The sequence below is a fragment of the Cetorhinus maximus genome, chromosome 14, assembly GCF_964194155.1.
Source record: "Cetorhinus maximus chromosome 14, sCetMax3.hap1.1, whole genome shotgun sequence".
NCBI classification, from domain to species: Eukaryota; Metazoa; Chordata; class Chondrichthyes; order Lamniformes; family Cetorhinidae; genus Cetorhinus; species Cetorhinus maximus.
In genome coordinates, this window is record NC_135892.1 from 80,251 (window position 1) to 99,240 (window position 18,990).

The following is an 18,990-nucleotide window of genomic DNA, read 5'->3' on the forward strand; positions in this document are numbered from 1 at the left end:
TCAGTTAGGGATACTGGCCTGCTTTTATCCTCACCTTACTATGCATATGGACCACCTGATGATGACGTTCAACCACTTGCGTGCCAGGTATTAAAATGCCTCCCCTTTAAGATGCACATTGTGCCCTCATGGCCAGCCCTAGCCCCTGAAAACCCCAAAATTTTCAAGCACCATGAAGCCCTCAAGGTCATGAGTCATTGCTAATAAAGAGCAGACTTCAGCTTCAGCAATTCCTTGCTCCTATCCCATTGGTTCCCTCAATATTGTCTGAAGCTACGATGTGCACCTCTAGAGCAAGCTCAAAGGCTCTATTGACCACCGAATATCACCACTTGAAATTAGTATCACTCGTCTCGGTGAGTGTTTAGGTGATGGGACGCACAGCACCACATCCCAACATGGTGACAAGAACCTTGTGACCGCAATCCAGACAATTACAGGTTGAGAAATGCTCCAGGTTGTAGGTTCAAGCGCCAGGGCAATAATGTGGCTGAGAGGGGCAGAGCTTTGTCACCTTGAGGTGGCAAGGTCCTTCCACTTGTTGGTCAGCTTAGCATATGTACACCCGGAAAGTCAGAAAGACATTTGGCAGACAGCAGCGCACACGAGCTCTGAGTATGGGCTCATAGCATGAAAACCCTGCTGGAAGACAGAGAGCACATGGAGTTGCACAATATATGACCCTTTTCCATGTGTTAACACATCAATCCTTGTACACTACACCTTCACCTTTCAAGAATGCAGATGAAATAGGAGAACACCCCTGCCTCAATCTTACACAGCCAAGAATAAACATGACATGGCCCTGCAAAGCATGTGAACAAGGTTCCTTTCACAAGCACACTTAACATTAAGGTCAAGGCATCACAGATGTTGAGAATCATCTGGAAAAGGGCCACATACTGTGGTGATATGGAAGCACACTACATAGATGAAAGGCCCATGATAGTGACATCTGTGATTGACACCTGATTGACAGCATCACAGCTTATCATAAAAGAGAGGCATACAAAAGAGGAAATTTGAAATGGGTGTGATTCTATTTACATTTGTGAACGTTATATACGTGTTGTGAACAACCATGTCACCATTGTGCTCCTAAATCATTTTAACTTTCCTAACCCTACTGCTATGTCTTGGTGCTTCCCTGACATCCACAGCAGAGGTGGAGGCAGTTGCTGACCGCTACACCCTGTTGTCTTTGATGACTTTGGTGGGCATCCACTGGGAGGGCTGAGACCTGGAGGGCCCCGGCCTGCTTTGGATGTCCTGCTGTGGGCAGGTGCACCCTCCTTGACCTCTGGAGCTGGAAGTGATGAGATCACAGGAAGAGGGGATTGGGATGGGCCGGACATTCCGGAGTCACCTGGGTATCCAGAGACTGGTCCTCCTCCCTATGGGCGTCTGAGGGCCCCTGGCTGACTCATTGAGGAGAAGGGACAGCTGGAGTGAGAGCTAGGTGCACCACCCACTTCTCACAAAGCCACTGATGGTTGCCACAAATGGCTACAGCGATGGATACAGTGCAGGACCAATGTCCTGGACCAAGGTCTCCATGGTGGCTGCCATCCTATCAGTATTGGCCTTGGTGTATTGGCATGCTGGCGCTATCACCTCAGACTGAACGCAGATGAACTCTTCCATCATCTGTTGCAATCTGAAGAATACAGCTGACATCCCTTCCTGATGTTCCTGTGATTGTCACCTCAGCTCCACCAACTCCTTTAGGACCGAGTCCAGAAGCTCGTCATCTGACTCGGACTTGGAGGACTGCTGGAGGCCAGGATCCTGCTAAGTGCCAGTGACCTCAGATGTCCCTGCTACCGTCTGCTGTGGATAAGGTTATGTGCTGTGCTCGCCAGATTGTGACTCCGAGGCTGCTCTATAACTAGGTCCCACCGAGGTGTGTGTGTCTCTGAAATGCTGGAGGATGTGGGTGAGCGCTGTGATGGGTCTTTCATGATGCTGTCCTCTGGTTCGTCATCCGAGGTGTTGTCAGGTCTGGAGCTGAGGGCCTGGCTTGTGAATGCTCTTGGGCGCATTCCAGAGGTGCCTAGGAAAGAAAGGAGGGATAATTAGGGCATGGCAGGCGACTCTAATACAGGACAATGCACGCACAGTATGACTGTCTGAGGGATGAGATGGTGCAGGATCCTCATTTGTGTGAGCACTGCCCACCTCACCCTTGGCACAGGCATGGTCCACGTCCTCTCTGTCCAGCTCGATGGCTCAATTCTGGTGGAGAGTGAGGACCTAGATTTTGGCGCCTCCACCCCCAATCTGAGACCTCTCCCTTCGATTGTGTGTCCTGCATAAAGACAGATAGAGAGTGAGCAGGACGCATGCCAGGGCAGATGATAAGGTTGCCTGCCATGTGTGGGTGGTGAGTGCAGCCATTGACAGGGTGAGGATGTGATCTCCAGAGGCTATGGACCCAAATGTAGGTATGAGGGAATATGTGAGAGTGAGTAGTGATGTCCCTTGAGCTGGCAGCGTGTGTGATGCCAGTGAATGTATGATGGGCTGGTGAGTGTGAGAGTTGAGAGTGATGAGATGGTTGACTTACCCTGGCAGCACAGATGAGATCATTCGTCCTCTTTCTGCACTGGGTGGCTGACCTCTTCTGTGCTGTGTTGGCACTGACCAGCACTGCCACCGCCTGCCAAGCTGGAAAGGTGAGGTTGGTGGACCTCCTCCAGCCGTCATGGGGATAGAGGACATTGTGGCGGGACTCGACTGTGTCGAGCAGGGTTTCCAGTGAGGCGCCACTGAATTTCAGAGCAGCGAGCTTCTCCCCTTTGGGAACCATTCCTTCCATGGAGTAGTTCTGGGCTGCAGACATTGACAAAGCTGTGCACGGGTGCCATTTAAATATGGCGCTCAGAGTGAGGATGTGGTGAGCTCTTGGCAGGGTAGGCAAATCAAAGGCCACCAGCCCACGATGCGACATGTTTCCCGTGCGTGCATAATTAATGCAGCAGGAGACAGATGATTTGGCATGAAAACCTGCCACTAAGGCCAGCAAGTAGAACGCCGTTTTTCACACCCGCTGCCACACTAAGTGCAATGAGGGGAAAGTCCCGCCCAATATTTCAGGTTGGTCACCTTAAATCAGAGCCAGAAAGAGCTGTAACAATTTAAAAGTGCCAGGGAAAAAGTGGGATGGGTAGAGGGAAGGGCAAAGAAGAAGATCTGCGTTGGAGGGATGCAGTGATTAAAGGAAAAAGATGATCGTGAATAGGCTAGTGGTAATGGGACAATTAAAAACAAAAGATGGGCCTAGGGGGGCTGTAAATGGCAACAGAACCATTTTCAGCAACTGCCATCTTGCAAATTGGGGGAAGTTGTTGAACTCAATGTTTAGACTGGAAGGTTGTAAAGTGCCTCATTGAAAGATGAAATGCTGTTCCTCCACCTTGCATTTTGTTTCGTTGAAGCCTTTTTGAAGGCCGAGGACAGATTGGGAGTGGAATGGAGAAACAAAATGGCAAGTGACCAGAACTTCAGAAACAGGCTTGTGGACTAAATGAAGTGTTCAGCAAATCAATTACCCAATCTGCATTTGGAATCTGTGAGCAGCGAATACACTACATTATATTGAAAAACATACAAGTAAATCACTATTTCACTTGGAAGGACTCTTTGTGACCCTTGATGGTGAGAAGGGAGAAGGTAAAAGGGGTGGTGTTATGTCTGCTGTGTTTGGGTGAGAAGGTGCCAGGGAAAGGTGAGCAATTGTTGGAGGTGATTGTGGAATGGACAAGGGTGTTGTGGAGGAAATGGCTCCCTCAGAATGCAGAAAGAAGCGGGGAGGGGAGATGTGTTTGGTAGTGGCATCATGCTGCAGGATGGCAGAGGATGATCTGTTGATTGTGAAACAAAAGGTGAAGAAAGGGGGACCCTACTGTGGTTTTGAGAGGGAGGGTAAGGGGTGAGAGCAGAAGTGCAGGAATTGGGATGGACACAGTTGAGGGCCCTGTCGGCCACAGTGGAGTTTATCTTCAGCGGAGATATATCAGAAGGTCTGGTGTGGAAGGTGGCAATGTCAGAAGTGCAATCAGGATGGAGAAACTGGGAGAATGGAATTGCAGGACGCGAATGGGACAAAGTGTAATCAAGGTAGATGTGAAAGTCATGGGGTTATGGTGATAACAGCAAAAAACTGCAGATGCTGGAAATCCAAAACAAAAATAAAAATACCTGGAAAAATCTCAGCAAGTCTGACAGCATCTGCGGAGAGGAGCACAGTTAACGTTTCGAGTCCATATGATTCTTCAACAGAACTAAGGAAAAATAGAAGAGAGGTGAAATATAAGCTGGTTTAAGGGGGGGTGGGACAGGTAGCGCTGGATAGAGGGCCAGTGATAGGTGGAGATTGCCAAAAGATGTCATAGACAAAAGGACAAAGAGGTGTTGACGGTGGTGATATTAGCTAAGAAATGTGCTAATAGGTGACATTAAGGGGAGAAAGCAGGACGAGCAAGGTACAGATAGCCCTAGTGGGGATGGGGTGGTGTGGTGGGGAAGAGATCGAAATAGGCTAAAAGGTAGAGATAAAACAATGGATGGAAATACATTTAAAAATAATGGAAATAGGTGGGAAAAGAAAAATCTATGTAAATTATTGGAAAAAAGGGGGATCGAAAAGGGGGTGGGGATGGAGGAGAGAGTTCATGATCTAAAGTTGTTGAACTCAATATTCAGTCTGGAAGGCTGTAAAGTGCCTAGTCGGAAGATGAGGTGCTGTTCCTCCAGTTTGCGTTGAGCTTCACTGGAACATTGCAGCAGGCCAAGGATGGACATGTGGGCATGAGAGCAGGGTGGAGTGTTGAAATGGCAAGTGACAGGGTGGTCTGGGTAATGCTTGCGGACAGACCGAAGGTGTTCCGCAAAGTGGTCACCCAGTCTGCGTTTAGTCTCTCCAATGTAGAGGAAACCGCATTGGGAGCAGCGAATGCAGTAGACTAAATTGAGGGAGGTGCAAGTGAAATGCTGCTTCACTTGAAAGGAGTGTTTGGAGCCTTGCACGGTGAGGAGAGTGGAAGTAAAGGGGCAGGTGTTATGGTGATAATGGTCGACAGCTTTTCCAAAAATATTGAGATGGAGAAGTTGAGGAAGGAAAGGGAAGAATTAATGGCAGACCATTTGAAGGTGGGAACGGGTGGAAATTGGAAGAAAGGTTGATGTGAATTAGTTTGGGGCAAGAGCAGGAAGTGGTACCAGAAGAAAAGGTGAGGCTCTCCTGGTGGGAGGATAGAAGTGTAAAGTCACCGGAGATTGGTGAAATCTATTACTAGATGTCTTTCAGTGGTGCTCCAAAGCCATTAAAAGTGCAAGACACCAGCTCAACTTGATTCTATTTGCACTTTTCTTCTGCTTCCCCATTGGAAGGCTTTTTACCTCTCTTAATGCCTTCATGGCCATTTTGAGATTAAGAACCTGCTGAGTCCCTAGATCTCCCTACAAGTTTGTACCATTATATATGTAACATTTATGTATGTATACATTTATTAAATTATAATGTCTTTGTATTTAAGTTCCATCCTCTTCATATTCAATGGACAATTTTTAAAAAACAGCCAGCAGCAGCCCTCAGGAGTACTGTGGAGCCAGGAGCACTTCTGCTTCTTCTGGCTATACATGAAAGTTTTTGAGAATACACATACTTATCGGTGGCCGCACATTAGGTCATAGCGACAGCAAGAAAACCTAAATGCAACAAACCCAACATTCGAAACAGATGAGCCCACTTTCAGTAAAAATTTCTAAAAAATGGCATTTGGGCCTTCTTTAACATAGTATGGAGTTTACTGCCTGTTTTAGGCAGGTGCTAGGAATGCAACATGTGGTCCGATATATTTTAGGCGTCTTTGTGGTGGACATAAAAGACCCTATGGCAATATTTGAAGAAGAGCAGGTGTCCTGGCCAATATTTACCCTCAACCAACAACAGCAAAATAGATTATCTGGGCATTATCTCATTACTGTGTGTGGGACCCTGCTCCGTGCAAACTGGCTGCATTTCCTATATTACATCAATGACTCCACTTCAAAAGTGTTTCATTTGCTATAAAGTACTTTGGAATGTTCTGAGGACATGAAAGGCACTCATTCTTTCTTTAACACTTCTGTCTTTTTCCTTGCACTTTTAGCGAAAGGGCAAATCTATCTGTGACTGTAGAAAATGAGAAGAATGAAGTTATAGCTCATGCTGCTTTCTTAGATTATCCAAATATTGAAGCTGTTGAACAAAACAACTGGAAACCCTGGTTACATACGTATGGTCCGAGTTCAAAATGCACAGTGAGTTGAAACCAGAAATTACTCAATAGTTTTGAATGTTAAATATTATGTATACTTGATTAACAAAATGTTTTCATCATTACCATAAATATGTTTCCTGATAATGTTGTCATTGGCATGGATTTTGTAGTGAGCAGTGAAGCAAAAGTGCTTGCCACTGACCTCAAAGAAAGCTGCCCACAAAGATCTAGCAATTACTGAGGAGTGATTTTCCTCTTTCCTCACAGTAGTTTAAATCTGGCACCAAGTCAAGGAGATGTCTTGGCAGCAGCAGCAGTATTGTCCCCAAGCCAGTGAACAACCAATTGCACTGAAATATTGACATAGCAAACTAAGCAGATGAAAGAGAAGGATATTAAGTGCTTCCATTTTAAGTTTTCAGGTGGTGAAATAAATTATGATTGTATTAAAATAGAAGCTAAAATAAAGATAAACAAACTTAAAAAATAACAAAAGCACTTCAAAATAAAATTTGAAATTTTTTTATCATTATGGAGAAATTTGACATTCTACAAATTCAAATTATCTTTTCAGGGCCAGTGAGGATGTTTAACAGTAATTATGACATTAGTATGTTATTACAAAACCCAGTTACTCCTTGTTCAACAAGGTATAACTTTTTCAAAGATTTTTACAGGGAACTTAAGCGTAAGAATCAAAGTTCCCATTGATTTCCATTGATTGCAAGCTCTGGATGCCTCACAGTGCACCCTCTGGAAAATCAATGACAGCAATTTCTTTATTTCCGTTTTACTGTGTTATTGAAGACTCCCTTCCCCCTGTCTCCCCAACCTGGATTCTCCCCTTACCCCATACCACTTTCATCCTTCTTTTCTGTCCTTACTCCTCCTTTCTCTCTCCTTCGACCTCTTCCCTTCCTTTCTTGTCTTTTACTCAAAATAACCTGCTTAACTCCTGTTTCCCCCTCCATTCCTTCTGTGCGCCTGTCCCTCACAGTTTTGCCATTTTGTCTCTCCTTTACCTTTCACTCCTTTCCCCCGTCCCTCATTTTTCTGGCCCTCCTCTCTGTTCATCTTTTCCCTCCGTCATTTTCATCCACCATTTCTACTCCCCCCACCCTTCCCCCTTCTCCCACCCCATCTACTCCATAATTATAATATAACAAACACTATGTAGTGGGAAAGCTGTGATTTCACTTCAGTTTGTGGCTGGACATTGTGAATTGTGAATTATGTAGTCATGCATGGGAGAGGAATGTTACCTTTGTTTCTTGTAGATTGTTGAACCCTATATTGTGCTGAAAGTTGTTTTTTGCAGAAAACAATTACATTTACCTGTTCTCTGGTTTCTGGTATGCAAGTATTATAGGCTACATTTTGGACACTGGCTAAATGTGACTCTAAATGGTTTTCTTTAAGTGTTTCAGATTTTTCTATAGCTGATTCATGTTTTCATACAACATTTTTTAAAATTTTGGCAGCCTTTGAACACCCTTTTTATGCATTTGCTTGTGGCAAAACCAGAGGTTGCAGTTGGTTGTGCAAAAGAAATAGTCAGGTAGGTTGTGTATTAGACAATATTTCTTAATTATAGATAATGTATGCATTCCACCACATGAATACGCTTAGATACTGTGCGAAAAAAATCTTTGCAAAGCCACCTGTTACTTTAAGTGTTGTTGATCAGATATACCTTGGGTGGTTTGAAGCAGAATGGAGGCAGGTTTGAGGTGAAGACATATGGGGTCACACCAAAGATGCAAGGTAGGAGGAATATCTCAGACTTTGAGAGGTGAAGGGCAAGTGGGGAAATGACCTGTCTATTCAAAACCACATTAGTTTCAAAATTCTAACAAAAGATGCCACTTACTATTTAGCTGTAACCTATGATCCTTAACAATTCTGCTCAATATTATCTTAGAAAGGATAAAGTGACATTGCACAGATCGCTTAAAAGAGGAAAGTCCACCTCGAGGAATATTTATTGTTTGAAACTATCCTCTCAATACTTACGTGAAAATCAAAATATTCAATAATACTTTGAATTCCTAACCTCATGGAGACCTGCCATTTTTGGTCTTTTTCCCCTTTAGATGACAACGGTAATGTGGAAATGCCAATTGCAACCCAAGTGGCTCCTGTATAATTGTGTTGGCAAAATTTGGCCAGCCCGAGAACTGCTCTGGACTTACCTAAGCTGAAGAAAACAGACTATCACAAAAGTTTGCACCAGGCTTGGTGCCTTAGGTTCAGCTCCCATCTAGTCTGAAGCTGCAGTCTGCTTGAAATGAATGGAACTGCTCTAAGATGTAGGTGACTCCTCTAAGTCTCCAGAAATGGGCTGGAGGGAAAGAGACCTGAAATACGGATCTCTGATAGACTTTCAGCAAAATAATACTTCACTTCTGATTTCTCCATTTGTTCATTATTGGACGACTGCTGTCCTTTTACAGTGTGTTTGTGTGTGTGTAAGTAAGGGAAGGATTTTCGGCAGGCAGGACCAGAAATTCCCACCCAAAGTCAATGGGCCTTTTGCTAGTCTGTCAAATTGTCCATCCCACCCATGATGATTCCCGCAGTGGGCGGGACTGAAAAATTTAGGTCTAAATGTGTAAGTTGGAGGTGGGAGAAAGATGCACTGGGCTGTAGTTTATGACCCCACCCCCATGCTTGGCATGTTTTCAGGGGGGCATGTAAAATATGATGGACGGCTAACCCATCGGCTTGCTGCCCACCCCCGTAATAGTGGTGGGTGGTTGGGTGCCGAAAACAGCAGTCTGCCTGCCATTTTTTAAAAATTCTCATTAATGGGCAATTGAGTTTGTTAACAAGCCAGTTGATCTGAATATTATGCTGCCCGTGCCACAACACAGTTGGCATAGGCAGGCGGGCGAGAGTCAGAAGGCCGTTTTTTAAAAAAATTTTGTTGAAAAGGTGGGAAAGAAGGGGGAACATCATTCGAGGGGGTGCCCTGTGCACAATGGAGGCACCCCCCCAAACCCTCTTTGTTCCTCCTCATGGCCTTCAAAACCCATCCCCCAACACCCCTCCACTCCCTAGGCTCCCAGATCCCTTCCCACCCTAAAAGCCCAGAACTTAACTGAGGCAGAATTTTACATTCCACGAGCGGGCACGTGCCCGACACGATCGGGCGTAAAATCGTGCAAGCGTCCTGGTGTCATCGCACACTCGTGTGATAATTCACTCGGCAGGCCCGCAAAGCGCTCGGCAGGCACGCGCGGCGCTCGGCAGGCCCGCGGGGCGCTCGGCAGGCCCGCAAAGCGCTCGGCAGGCACGCGCGGCGCTCGGCAGGCACGCGCGGCGCTTGGCAGGCCCGCGGGGCGCTCGGCAGGCACGCGGGGCGCTCGGCAGGCACGCGCGGCGCTGCTGACAATTAAGTGGGCAATTAAGCCCATTAATGGCACAATTGAATGCGATTTTTTGTGGCATGTCCAACCTTATGGTTGGGGGACGGGCCAATCAGCCAAGTGGTCTTTACTTTTTTGATGAAACCTTATCCAAGCGCATGATGAAACCTCCATTAGGAAATAAAATAAAAAGAAATATCTGGAGACAGCATTTTTATGAGGTGTACTTTCAGGTGCTTGATTATGCTGCATGAACATTTTTTGCAGCTTTTTTGTGCTTTGTTTTATTATTTGCAGGTTTGCAGCTCCCTGAGGCAGCTGTCTGCCTTAAGGGAGCTCTCCCGAAGCGCTCATCAGCTCCCGCGGTGACGTTGTCGCCAGCCCTCTTCCTGCCCCCACCCCGGCAGCGCTGAGCTTTTCAGTGCACGTGAAATCGCAGTCAGGAGCCCATTTCCCAACCACTGCCGGGCAGGCGATCACGCGCACCCAACGAGGGAAAAATTCTGGCCCTGGGTCTGGCCTCCATCTTCAACCTCTGTGGGCCTCCTTGCAGTCCCAGCAGTCATCCACTGCTGAGTTCTGGTGCTGTTGGGTACTGCTAGAGTTGCCAGCCAAAAGTCCCACTGTGCTCGTTTTTTCAAATTCTTTCATGGGATGTGGGCGTTGTGGTAAGGCCAGCATTTGTTGCCCATCCCTAATTGTCCTTGAACTGAGTGGCTGGCTGGGCCATTTCTGAGGGTAGTTACGAGTCAACCACATGTCTGGAGTCACATGTAGGCCAGACCAGGTAAGGATGGCAGATTTTTTTCCCTAAGGACATTAGTGAACCAGATGGGTTTTTACGACAATCAATGAGTTTCATGGTCACCGTTACTGAGACCAGCTTTCAATTCCAAATTTTATTAATTGCATTTAAATTCCACTAACTGCCATGGTGGGATTTGAACCTGTGCCTCCAGAGGATTAGTCTGAGCCTCTGGATTACTAGTCCAGTGACATTACACCACTGTCTTCCCCCTAAACTCTATAGACCGTCCCTGGCATGTTATCACTGCCTAGCAATATGCATGCCCCATCTGCCTCCCTATAAAATTCCACCCACTAAATAGCATTTTTTTGCCATGTAAACTGATTAGGCTTTTATGTACTAAGTTAGTTTTAATGTTTGCATGATTTATAAATTTTAGTTTCATGACGACTTCTTCACATTTAGATAAATGTCCCAGTGTAATTATTTGATTGCTCATCATTTCTTCAGATTTTGCACTGAGGTTATGGTGGATACCCCCTGCAGAAATAATAACAATTATGTACAATATTGTAATATGTAAATGATATTCATTGATTCTTCTCCTTGAGCTTCATTAACCAATGTAACCAAAATTTATGAAAAATATTATGTTTTTCCAATACTGGTATAGGACCGTCTTTGGTGCCGTCCGCGAACTGCACTTTCTAATCCTTGCTGTTCGAAAGAAAGTTGCCCTAGGTAAGAGATTCTTTTGAGTTGTTAGAGGTCTCGTTCTTCATTTTCGGATATTTTCTATTTTTAAAAATTTATTCAATCACGTAAATCTAGTAATGATTTGTCTTACTTCCACACCAGATCCTGCTGTATCTGTCCTGTTTGCACCCATGCCGCAATATAGGAGGGTGGATGGTGTGCACTATTCAGCCTTCATCTGTTATAGAAAGGATTATGTTCCAGTGCTACATATTCGAAAGGCCAGGTAATGGAGCTACTAATGGATACCTCCCTTGTAGGGATTGCTTTTTCCATATGACTTGCTGAAAGGTATTAAAATTTGTATTTAGTTACATTTTGAACGAACAGAGAGTCTGAGGAAAGAGTGAGCTTGCAGTTTAGGATGCCTCTCACAAGATATCAACACATCAGAAAGCAATGTACACTCAATCTCTTTATGATGTGTGGCCACCATTATGTAGGCAAACATAGCAGCTAATTTATGCACAGCAAAATCAAAAGAAAAGACCTGAAATAAGTAACCAGTCATTCTGTTGTACTAGAGTTGATAGATCAATAAATCAGTAAATAATGCCATGGGATCTTTGATGTCCACCTGAGCAAGAAAACTGCGCTCTTCAGTTTAATTTCTGTTCCAAAAAAGACAACTCATCCAACAATGCAGCACACACTCATTATTTGTACTGAAGTGTTAGCCTAGATTATGGTGGAATTTAATCTTGGTGAAGGGGGTCTCACCATTTGGTTGGGAATGACGAGAGCCCCACATCACCTCAATTGGGGAAGGCCTGATACAATCAAGTGTCTGTCGGGCAATTAAATGTTCAGTGTCGAGCTTCTCCAGGATTTAGGAACACCAGGGTGGAAATCCTGTTCTCCCTAAGAGAGCTGCTGGCCAATCAGAGGCCGACAGCTCTCCATTACAGGCAGCCTCACCAGGAGCAGTGACGGCTGCACCCAGGGAGAGGTCTCGGAACAACGAGGGGCCCAGGCCACAGGTAATTGAGAGTGGGATGGCGTTTGTGGGGAGCAGACACCAGCTGGTGGTGGGGCGGGGGATCAGCAGCAAGGAAGGTGGCTCTCAGATAGCACCCCCTTCCCGATGCTGGCTCCCTCGATCAGGCACTGAATGCCTTTAAATTAGGGGCTCTCCACGGGAGGCTGCAAGCAACCCCAATATGGTTTTCTTGTTGGGTTTCCCCAAATGGCGAGTAATGGGCATTAATTGCCTACTAAAGGGCCTCAATTAGCATCCTGGAGGGAAGGCCTCCACAAAACCTCCCACCCTGGACTTAATTGGGTGGAGGTGGGGAGGCAGCGGGGTTCCCACCCTGCACGCTCTTGCTTGGTTAAATGCCCCCCTGCTTCCAATCTCACGTTGGGAGGGGTGTCCATTAAATTCCACTCTATGTGCTCAAGTGTTGGAGTGGAGCTTGAATCCATCACATTCTAAGGTGAAAGTGCAATCACTGAGCCAGCTATAACAAACAAAATTAATGATTAGCTTTCACATCTTGGTAAATATTGGTAAATATTTGGATTTAAAACAATCATTTAAAGTATTTGTGTACGTACGCTGGGTTAGAAGGTCTCTGGAATTCCATTTGTAAAGTGGTAGGATATCACTTTTCTATTAATTTTCAAAACTAAGAATTTGATCTGAGCTGGGCCAATAGGAAGGGAAAAGTGGAGAAGAAACTCCATTATTTCCTGCCAAGGAATCAGAACATTTTGATGGGAAAGTTAGATACTTCATGTTCCACTGGCTTGAGTTACATTGAAAGAGAATAGGCTTTAGTCTATATCGTGACTGTATAACATTGTGATAATGGTAAAGGAAAATAACTTTTTTTACTATTAAACGAGAAGCAAACTAAAACAAATTCTGAATTTGAAAGTTCATAAACCTCCAGCCATCCCAAACCAGTGAACTATAAAAGCTTCCTGGTTTTCAGTATTTGTTTCTCAGCTTTTATATTTGACATTCTCAAGGCAAAATTTTGTTATAATTTCATTTGACATGGCAAATAACTTACTTGAATCTAGGGTATCTTAAACTAGGATATTAAAGGAAATAGCTGCAGAGATAGTGGATGCACTGGTCCTAATCTTCCAAGAGTCCTTAGATTCTGGAAAAGTCCCAGAGGATTGGAAAGTGCCAATATAACACCCTTATTCAGAAAGGGAGGGAGACAAAAAACAGGTAATTATAGGCCAGTTAGCTTAACATCTGTCATTGGGAAAATGTTAGAGTCTATTATAAAGGATGTAATAGCAGAACATTTAGAAATGCATAATCTAATCAGTCAGAGTCAGCATAGCTTCATGAAGGAGAAATCATGCCTGACAAATTTATTAGAATTCTTTGAGGACGTAACAAGCAGGATAGATAAAGGGGAACCAGTAGATATAATATATTTGGATTTCCAAAAGGCGTTCGATAAGGTACCACACATAAGGCTACTTAAGAGCCCATGGTGTTGGGGGCAGTATATTAGCATGGATAGAGGACTGGCTAACTAATAAAAGACAGAGAGTTAGGATACAGGAGGCATTTTCAGGATGGCAACCTGTAACTAGTGGAGTGCGATAGGGATCAGTGGCTGGAGCCTATTATTTACAATCATTATTATTTACAATATAAATTAATGACTTGGATGAGAGAAATGAATGTACTATCGCCAAGTTTGAGGATGACACAAAAATAGTTGGGAAGGCAAGTGGTGAGGATGACACAAAGGGTCTACAGAGGGATATAGACAGGTTAAGTGAGTGTGTAAAAACGTGGCAGATGGAATATAATGTGGGAAAGTGTGAGGTTAAGCACTTTGGCAGGAAGAATAGAGAAGCTGAATATTATTTAAATGGAGAAAGACTGTAGAAAGCTGCAGCACAGAGGGATTTGGGGGTCCTCGTGCATGAATCCCAAAAAGCTAGCATACAAGTTCAGCAGGTAATAGGAAAGGCAAATGGAATGTTTGCCTTTATTTCAAAGGGAATGGAGTATAAAAATAGGGAAGTCTTGCTAAAACAATACAAGGCACTAGTTAGATCACACCTAGAATACTGTGAACAACTTTGGTCCCCTTATCTAAGGAAAGATATACTGGCTTTGGAGGTAGTCCAAAGAAGGTTCACTAGGTTGATTCCGGGGATGGAGGGCTTTTCTTATGAGGAGAGGTTGAGTCGGTTGGGCCTGTACTCATTGGAATTTAGAAGAATGAGAGGCGACCTTATTGAAACATATGAGATTCTTAGGGGGCTTGACAGGGTAGATGCTGAGAGGTTGTTTCCCCTTGTGGGAGAGACTGGGACCAGACAGCATAATCTCATGTAAGGGGGTGCCCACTTAAAACAGAGATGAGGAGGAATTTCTTCTCTCAAAGGGTAGTCAATCTGTGGAATTCTTTACCGCAGAGGGCTGTAGAGGCTGGGTTGTTAAGTATATTCGAGGCTGAGATAGACAGATTTTTAATCAGTAAGGGAATCAAGGGTTATGGGGAGAAGGCAGGAAAGTAGACTTGAGGATTATCAAATCAGCCATGATCTCATTGGATAGCAGAGCAGACTTGATGGGCCGAATGGCCTACTTCTGCTCCAATGTCTTATGGTCTTATGGAATTTCAAGATGATTATTGAGTAAAATTGAATACAACTATTACCAGGGACAAAATAAACATTCATTGGGAAAGGCATGGGTTAATCAAGGAGAGCCAACATGGATTTGTTTCAGGTAAGTTTGTGTCAGACCAGCTTGATTGAATTATATGAAGAGGTAACAAAGGAGGTTGATCGAGGTAGTGCAGTAGATGTACAGGAACAGATGGCTAACTATAATGCTGAAAAGATTCATGGCAATCAGAAGTTGGTGAATATAAGGAACATTCAGGTATTTTGTTGAAATTAATTTCTGTGTATTAAATACTGATGGGAGAATGATTATGTTGCCACAACGAATTCAAATGAAATTTATTTTACAAATCTCTGCATGGCCATGCTCCTCTTTATCTCTGTACAGGTGTCCACCATTCAAAACAAGTTCTCATTGCATGTTTTTGCTTCAGCGCGGTTTGTAAATTAGGATGTTCCACAAATAGCGTTACCTCCATTTTCATTTTGGTGTCATTCCTGTGCATGCTCAGTCTTTTTAAAACAGGCTACCACTTCGTTGCTTCCATCCCTGATCCCTCCGCTCGTCGCTCACCTCCCCCAACCCTCCTGCTCACTGCTTCACTCCCCCGCTCACTGATTCCTTTTCCAGACCATCCTGCTCACCACCACTATTCTGACCCTCCAGCTCACTAAGATAAAGGCAAAATACTGCGGATGCTGGAAATCTGAATCAATAACAGAAAATGCTGGAAAAACTCCGCAGGACTAACAGCATTTGTGGAGAGAGAAAAAACAAAGTTAACGTTTTGAGTCCTTATGTCTCTTCTACAGAGCTAAAGAGAAATAAAAATGTAATGAAATTTATAGTGTTTAAGGGAGATGGAGCAGGTGAAGCTGGATAGAAGGCCAGTGATAGGTGGAGGCAAAGAGAGATTGCCCGAGATGTCATGGACAAAAGGACAAAGGGGTGTTAATGATAGTGGTTCTGGTTAAAGGAGGTGCTGATGGTGGCATTAAGGTCAGAAAGTAGAATGTGATAATAGCAGGACAAGGGTAAGCACTAGGAAAGAACAACATGAACAAGTGACAGGTGGCCCATGTGGGGGTAGGGTGGGGGGAGGGGACAGCGGTAGGAAAAAAGATTGAAATTAGGATAAAAGGTGGGGATAAAACAATGAATAAAAATGAAAATGAACAAAAATAAGTGGATAAAAAATAAAAATTGATAAATGAGTATTGAAAAAGGGGTTAAAAAGGGGGTGGGGATGGAGGAGAGAGCTCATGGTCTGAAATTGTTGAACTCAATGTTAAGCCCAGAAGGCTGTAAAGTGCCTAGTCGGAAGATGAGGTGCTGTTCCTCCAGTTTGCGTTGACCCTCACTGGAACAATGCAGCAGGCCAAGGACAGACGTGGGCATGAGAGTAACATGGGGTGTTGAAATGGCAAGCGACAGGGAGGTCTGGGTCATGCTTGCGGATAGACCGAAGGTGTTCTGCAAAGCGGTCACCCAGTCTGCGTTTGGTCTCTCCAATGTAGAGGAAACCGCATTGTGAGCAGCGAATGCAGTAGACTAAATTGAGGGAAGTGCAAGTGAAATGCTGCTTCACTTGAAAGGAGCGTTTGGGCCCTTGGACGGTGATGGGGGAGGAGGTAAAGGGACAGATGTTGCACCTTCTGTGATTGCATGGGAAGGTGCCGTGGGAGGGAGATGAGTTGTTGCGGGTGATGGAGGAGTGGACCAGGGTGTCCTGGAGGGAAAGGTCCCTACGGAATGCCGACGGGGTGGGGCTGGGGGGAGCGGTGAAAGGAAGATGTGTTTGGTGGTGGCATCATGCTGGAGTTGGCGGAAATGGTGGAGGATGATCCTTCGAATGTGGAGGCTGGTGGGGTGAAAAGTGAGGACAAGGGGGACCCTATCATGGTTCTGAGAGGGAGAGGAAGGTGTGAGGGCGGATGCGCGGGAGATGGGCCGGACACGGTTGAGGGCCCTGTCAACCACAGTGGGTGGGAAACCTCGGTTAAGGAAGAAGGAACACATGTCAGAAGCGCCACTTTGGAAAGTGGAGAGGTGAAAATTGGAAGCAAAATTGACAAAATATTTTCCAGGTCCAGACGAGAGCATGAAGCGGCACTAAAACAGTAATCGACACACTGAAAAAAGAGTTGTGGGAGGGGGCCTGAGTAGGAATGGAACAAGGAATGTTCCACATACCCCATAAAGAGACAGGCATAACTGGGGCCATGCGGGTGCCCATAGCCACACCTTTTATTTGGAGGAAGTGAGACAAGTTCAAGGAGAAATGTTCAGTGAGAGAACAAGTTCAGCTGGAGGGAGGAGAGTGGTGGTGGATGGGGATTGTTCGGGTCTCTGTTCAAGGAAGAAGCGGAGAGCCCTCATACCATCCTGATGGGGGATGGAGGCGTAGAGGGATTGGACATCCATGGCGAAGAGGAGGCGGTTAGGTCCTCTTCACCATGGATGTCCAATTTATCAGTTTTGCTTCTGATTTCCACCCCTTCATCACCTTCACATGGCCCATCTCTGACACTTCCCTTCCCTTCCCTTCCTTGACCTCTCTGTCCCAATTTCTGATGATAAGACTGTCCACCAATATTCACTACAAACCCACCAATTCCCACGGCTACTTCGACTACAGCTCCTCACACCCTGCTTCCTGAAAGGACTCCATCCCATTCTCTCAGTTCCTTCGCCTCCGTCACATCTGTTCCGATGATGCCACTTTCCAAAGCGGCGCTCCTGACATATCTTCCTTCTTCCTTAACCGAGGTTCCCCACCCACTGTGGTTGACAGGCCCTCAACCATTTTCAACCCATCTCCCGCGCCTCTGTCCTCACACCTTCCTCTCCCTCCCAGAACCATGATAGGGTCCCTATTGTCCTCACTTTTCACTCCACCAGCCTCCACATTCAAAGGATCATCCTCTGCCATTTCTGCCAACTCCAGCATGATGCCACCACCAAACACATCTTCCCTTCACCCCCCCACCCCCCCGCCCCCCGCCCCAGTCAGCACTCAGTAGGGATTGTTCCCTTTGGGACACCCTGGTCCACTCCTCCATCACCCCAACACCTCATCTTCCTCCCATGGCATCTTCCCATGTAATCGCAGAAGGTGCAACACCTGTCCCTCTACCTCCCTCCTCCTCACCGTCCAAGGGCCCAAACACTCCTTTCAGGTGAAGCAGCACTTCACTTGCACCTCCTTCAATTTAGTCTACTGCATTCGCTGCTCCCAATGCGGTTTCCTCTACATTGGAGACACCAAACGCTGGGTGACTGCTTTGCAGAACACCTTTAGTCTGTCCACAAGCATTACCCAGACCTCCCTGTCGCTTGCCATTTCAACACTCCACCCTGCTCTCATGCCCACATGTCCGTCCTTGGCCTGCTGCATTGTTCCAGTGAAGCTCAACACAAACTGGAGGAACAGCACCTCATCTTCCGACTAGGCACTTTACAGCCTTCCAGACTTAACATTGAGTTCAACAACTTCAGATCATGAACTCGCTCCTCCATTCCCATCCCTTTTTTATCCCCTTTTTTCAATATTAATTTTTCAATTTTTATTTTTCACTTTTTAATTTTAATTTTTCATCCACTTATTTTTATTTATATTCATTTTTATTCATTGTTTTATCCCCACCTTTTATCCTAATTGCAATCTTTTTTCCTACCACTGTCCCCTCCCCCCACCCTACCCCCACATGGGCCACCTGTCACTTGTTCATGTTGTTCTTTCCAGAGTGCTTACCCTTGTCCTGCTATTATCACATTCTACTTTCTGACCTTAATGCCACCATCAGCACCTCCTTTAACCAGAACCACTATCATTAACACCCCTTTGTCCTTTTGTCCATGACATCTCGGGCAATCTCTCTTTGCCTCCACCTATCACTGGCCTTCTATCCAGCTTCACCTGCTCCACTCCCCTTAAACAATATAAATTTCATTACATTTTTCATTCTCTTTAGCTCTGAAGAAGAGTCATTAGGACTCAAAACGTTAACTCTGTTCTTTTTTTCTCTCCACAGATGCTGTTAGGCCTGCTGAGTTTTTCCAGCATTTTCTGTTTTTGCCTCCGGCTCGCTATATCCCTGTCCCAAACTCTCGTTGCTACCCGCTCGCCTCCTCACGTGCTACCCTCCTCCCGAGCCCTCACTGTGAGCACGGGCTCGGGAGAGGGGCTGAAAGAGGGTGAGAGGGAGCAAGGGGGCTGAGAGGGAGCAAGGGGGGCTGCCA

General features: G+C 45.4%; 1 protein-coding gene across 1 annotated transcript in view; it reads left to right on the top strand.

Moving 5' to 3' along the window:
- cfap61 (cilia and flagella associated protein 61) overlaps positions 1–18,990 on the top strand; it is a 216,307-nt gene that overhangs the window by 10,591 nt on the left and 186,726 nt on the right. Inside the window, exons 3-6 of the mRNA XM_078557547.1 lie at positions 6,153–6,303; positions 7,745–7,821; positions 11,053–11,120; positions 11,238–11,361. Of these exons, the coding sequence (XP_078413673.1) occupies positions 6,153–6,303; positions 7,745–7,821; positions 11,053–11,120; positions 11,238–11,361 (420 nt within the window). The remainder of the gene's footprint in view (positions 1–6,152; positions 6,304–7,744; positions 7,822–11,052; positions 11,121–11,237; positions 11,362–18,990) is intronic.